The following is a 4,897-nucleotide window of genomic DNA, read 5'->3' as shown; positions in this document are numbered from 1 at the left end:
GGCAATAACAATGACGCTGTCATTGTTGACTACGTCGAAAAACAAAAAGACTCATCATCATGATCATCATCGAGCCCAACGAAATTCCCCCAAAAAAAAAAAATAAAAATAAAAACATAAAAAATATCTCAGAAATGAGCACAAAATTCACACAAAACAAAATATTCACAGATTTTGAAACGTAAAACGGGAATTGTTGTTGGCCATGCTCGCGCGACGAAGACGCCGACTTGTTTGCCGACTTTTTCATATCGCAGAGCCGAAGAAGAGCGGCGACTGTGGGCACAGGGCATTTTGAAATAAAATTTCAGTGCTCACTTAGAATGAGTTTAGATTTAAACGGGAGTTTGAATAGTGAACAACACACCAAGCAAAAATCAAAAGCAAGCTTAAAGCTTATTTTACAACAAAAAAAAGAAAAGACATATTCAATTCGAATCTAAATTAACGGACAAAAATTTCCCCAAAGAAACCAAAAACAAGAAAAAGAGGGAAAGTTTAAAGAAAAACTGAACAAAAAGTGAAATTACCAAGAACTTCTAAAGAACTCTTAAAGGGAAAAGTTGCGGATTTATTACCTAAATCAAGTGCCTGTAATAAAAATAAACTCAAAGTTCAAAAATACAAACATGTCGTTACGCCTGTTCTTTATGTGCTGTGGCCTTATATGGGCCTTGAGTCTATTGGATGGTGCTGCCTCCTATGCCGTGGGCCAATCCAAATACGGACACATTGAGAAATTTCCCTACCAAGTCATGTTGATTGGCAAACAGTTGTGGCGCAAGCGCATATTATGTGGCGGTACTTTGCTGGATAATCGTTGGGTCCTTACCGCAGGACATTGTACCATGGGTGTAACACACTTCGATGTTTACCTGGGCACCAGAAGTGTTGACGAATCTGTAGAAGCTGGCAAAGTGGTTTTGCGCAGCAATAAGTTCATAGTCCATGAACATTTTAATCCCTCAACAGCAGCCAATGACATTGCCCTGGTGAAATTGCCCGAGGATGTGGTCTTTACATCTCGCATTAAGCCCGCCACATTGCCACATGCCATGAGAAATGATCAATTTGTGGGATCACGTGTGGTGGCCACAGGCTGGGGTGCTGCCGGTGAAACCTCAAACTCAGATCCCATGCAATTTACAGAATTGCGAATCATCTCCAATGAAGAGTGCGCCGATGAATTCGATGTGGTCACCGATGGTGTACTCTGTGCCAAAGGTCTAAAGGATGAGACAGTGTGCACCGGTGATTCTGGTGGCCCCCTCGTGCTAAAGGGCAGCCAAATGGTAGTGGGTATTACCAGTTTTGGTCCTGCCGATGGTTGTGAAACAAATATTCCTGGAGGTTTTACACGTGTCACCCATTATCTGGATTGGATAGATTCTAAAATTGGTAACAGTCAGACCAACTATCAACAGCAACAAACGCAAAACGTTCATCACAAACATCAGGATGGCCGTTATATTCATCAAGTTTATCAAAAATCCCCATCCAATGTCAGAGAACATCCCAATAATGTTTGAATTGGATATTGGATGGTGTGAGTTTTGAAAAAAAAAAAACGAAAAACTACTTGGGGGAGTTGCCCCTCTCCTACAATTGCTGTATCTCATCTCAAATGACTGACTGAACCGAATAGCTTTATTTTAGAATCCTATCCAGTAATTATTAGTCCCTAAGGAAATTGTTAGCATTTACAATTATTTATTTATTTTTTATTGTTAAGTTATTGTTTAAACCAAAAAAGAAACAAAATCAAACAAAACAAAATCAAAACATTGTTAATTATGCAGAGAAAGCATTTAAAAGCCAAAACAAGAAAAAGAAACAGCTGATCTGTAGCTATTTTATTTTGAGAATTTATCGATAATTCTGCAAAAGACCACGTTTTATTTGTGATAATGTAAACAAAAGAAAAGAAGACAATTGTTAATGATGTTTTAAAAGAAACTAATATATGAAAAAAGAACAATTTAAAAGGTTTTGTGTGTTTTTTTTTTTAATTAAATTGGGGTTTCACTTCATAAAATGTTTAAAGGATTCCTTGTTATCGAATTATCGATTGCTCTCTTTTTGTATAGTTCTCCCTCTATTCTCTATTAAAAGAAATGTAAACAAACCATATTTTATAGAAGTGCAAATGAGAATATTTCTCTATCTTTCTACTCTCCCGCTATCTCTATCTAGCTGTCACATGGCATGCGCAGACAAGAGTTGGTCACATTCTCAGAGAGCGCCAAAACCTGTTTAGCGGCGAGATACAAATTTGTTATTTTTTCTATAAAAATTCCAATGTTTGTTTACATCTTTGCAATAACTTTTTCATGAATCATCGATTTATAAAAGATTACTAGATCCTATAAAAACTTTCAGACATTCTTGATCAAGCAAAATTATTTTTAAAAATCTTTTTTTACATACGGTATAATCGAGGCTACGATAGGAAACCTGAAAGAACGAGAAGAGGTTTCCGATCGGATATCTGAAACGCCACTTGAGATCGAATGCGAGACACTGCTGCCAGCGGCACAGTCTTGGACTGATGGAACCCTAGTATTGCCGTCTGGAAGATCATGTTACACGGATGGATCAAAGCCAGGGGACAGAGTGGACCTGGGGTCTACATTTAAAACCCAGGGACTGAGATCTGTTTTAGGCTGCCTGGCCATAATACGGTCCTGCAGGCGGAGATCCGGGCAATCACGGAATGCATGAAGTGTGTGGTGCTTACGCGAGGACGACCCGAAAGGCTTCGGGTTAACCAAGTTTATGGACGGCAGTTCTCTGATCTTCACTGCCAAATCGTCTGCCCTTTCATTCCCACTTACTCCGTTATGGCCCGGCTCCCAAACGATACGGATTTTGCCATCCTCGGAGAGCGTAAATCTCCTTCTTACACTGCAAGACTGTTCGTGACCTCAAGATCGGTTTATATGGTTGTTATTGCCATTTTGGACCGTTTTACTGTCCGTAAAGATGTTCACACTCGACGTCCTAGCGTTAGTTCCACACCTCCATATAATTTATGTTTGAAGATTATTGTCTGTATAGACATGAGCTTTAACACAGCCCCACAAAAATAGTCTAAAGGCGTTAAATCGCACGATCTCGGCGGTCTATTTACCGGTCCTGAACGTGAAATAAAATGTTCACCAAACTCGCCTCTCAATAAGTCCAAAGTTACGCGTGTTGGTTGGCATGTGGCACCGTCTTGTTGATACCACATGTCATGCAACTCAAACTCTTGCAGTTTGGGCAAAAAAAGTTGAATATCATCTCACGATAGCGCTTACCATTCACTGTTATATTACAATTCGCATCGGCTTTGAAGAAGTACGGTCCAATGCTCATAAACCGCACTAAACTGTAACTTTTTCTGGAGGCATTCTGGAGGCTCTTCTGGCTGATCTTCACTCCAAAATCGATAATTGTGTTTATTTACGTACCCATTGAGCCAAAAATGAGATTCTTCCATTCAGCGTATGCATTTAGATAACAAAATTCAATAATTTTCAAGTGTTGTTCGTTTGTAAGACGATTCATGGCTTAATTATAGACCAAACGTGAAGATGTTTGACAGTAAAACAAAACACAAAACGTGCGTGAGCTGTTTAAACCAGTGCTTCTAAAAAGATAATAGCTAAAAAATTACCCTTTATAAGGCGTTTTCTTTTCCCTGTTCTGGAAAAATAACATATTTAACATTTGGCTCAAGACAAAGGCTTGCTCTCTCTCTCTCTTTTTTCTGGTGTCCTTGTCTCTCTTCTTGGTCTGACTGGGTGTTCGTTCATACTTAAACTTAGCATTTTTCAAAACGTTATACGTAGGTTAGGTAAGAGTGGCAGTCCTTTACCACAGTAGCGACAGACCAAGGCTTCTGGCATGAATCGAATCCACGCCCCCTGCACTGGTAATCCAAGCACGCTACCAACTCGATTACAGGGGGCGCCCAAACATTATACGTAATACATGACCATTTTGGAAAATTTTTTATTTTATTTACCATATATGTTCGTATTTATTAATGACCATAAGAAAATCTTTAATTAATCTGAATTCTCGATTTGTTATAATTTTATAACGTTTATTTTTCTATTTTTGCTTTCATTTTAATTCAATTATGTTAAGATTTGCTTTTAATTATTTTACTTTTCACTAAAAGTTGTTTAATTTATAGGCATCTTTCACTTTTTCTATAATGCCGGTCTGATATCATAAATCTTTGATGATGAGGCTATATACGTATATATATAACCCATTGATAGTCACTTAATTGTTATAATAAAAAAAAAATTAAACAAATCTTTAATTACAACAATTCTATTGAGATTTTAATTAAAAGAACAAAAACAAACCAAAAAGAAACCTGTAGCTAAGCGTTAATAACAGGTGTTAGCAAAGAACAGCTGATTACTCAAAGGCATTGAATGTTGAAATCGTGTTTTGTCCATCTCTGTCTCTTGTCAAATAGAATTTAGAGAGAAATATCGAAAACTGAGAGAAAGACCATAAGAGAGAAAGAGGGAGAGAGAGAAAGAGAGTAAGTTATTTATTATGTTTGCACACTATTGCATTTAATGGTGATTTTAATTCTAGGGAAAAATGTTACACCGATCTGACACTTATACGGTACAACATTTTGCAAATGTCGCCCTAATCCTTTCAAAGTATTGCACTTCTTTCATTTTCAATCGACCATGTTTATATGCGGAACTTGAAAAGTAAAAAATAAAATAATTGAATGTGTTCCAAACTCCAATTAACTTTTTATATTATTTATAGAACTGTCAAATAAACCAACTCTAAAACTGCATTAAGTCTTGTGAATATCGTTGTTCATTTTTTAACATACATATGTATAAGACATAGGACAAGGACAAAATAAGCGTTT

General features: G+C 37.1%; 1 protein-coding gene across 1 annotated transcript; it reads left to right on the top strand.

Annotated features, from left to right (window-relative positions):
• Window positions 1–334: 334 nt before the first annotated feature.
• Window positions 335–1,946, top strand: LOC106083969 (brachyurin). Its single transcript, XM_013247309.2, has one exon. The coding sequence runs from the start codon at window positions 630–632 to the stop codon at window positions 1,527–1,529; it is 900 nt and encodes a 299-aa protein (XP_013102763.2). The 5' UTR covers window positions 335–629; the 3' UTR covers window positions 1,530–1,946.
• Window positions 1,947–4,897: the final 2,951 nt, after the last annotated feature.

This window comes from Stomoxys calcitrans, chromosome 1 (assembly GCF_963082655.1).
Source record: "Stomoxys calcitrans chromosome 1, idStoCalc2.1, whole genome shotgun sequence".
NCBI classification, from domain to species: domain Eukaryota; kingdom Metazoa; phylum Arthropoda; class Insecta; order Diptera; family Muscidae; genus Stomoxys; species Stomoxys calcitrans.
Note: the sequence above shows the minus strand (reverse complement) of the source record. Positions and strands in the feature narration are given on the sequence as shown.

Coding starts and splice junctions, on each gene's coding strand:
- LOC106083969 (XM_013247309.2), top strand. CDS start 630: ATGTCGTTACGCCTGTTCTTTATGTGCTGTGGCCTTATATGGGCCTTG.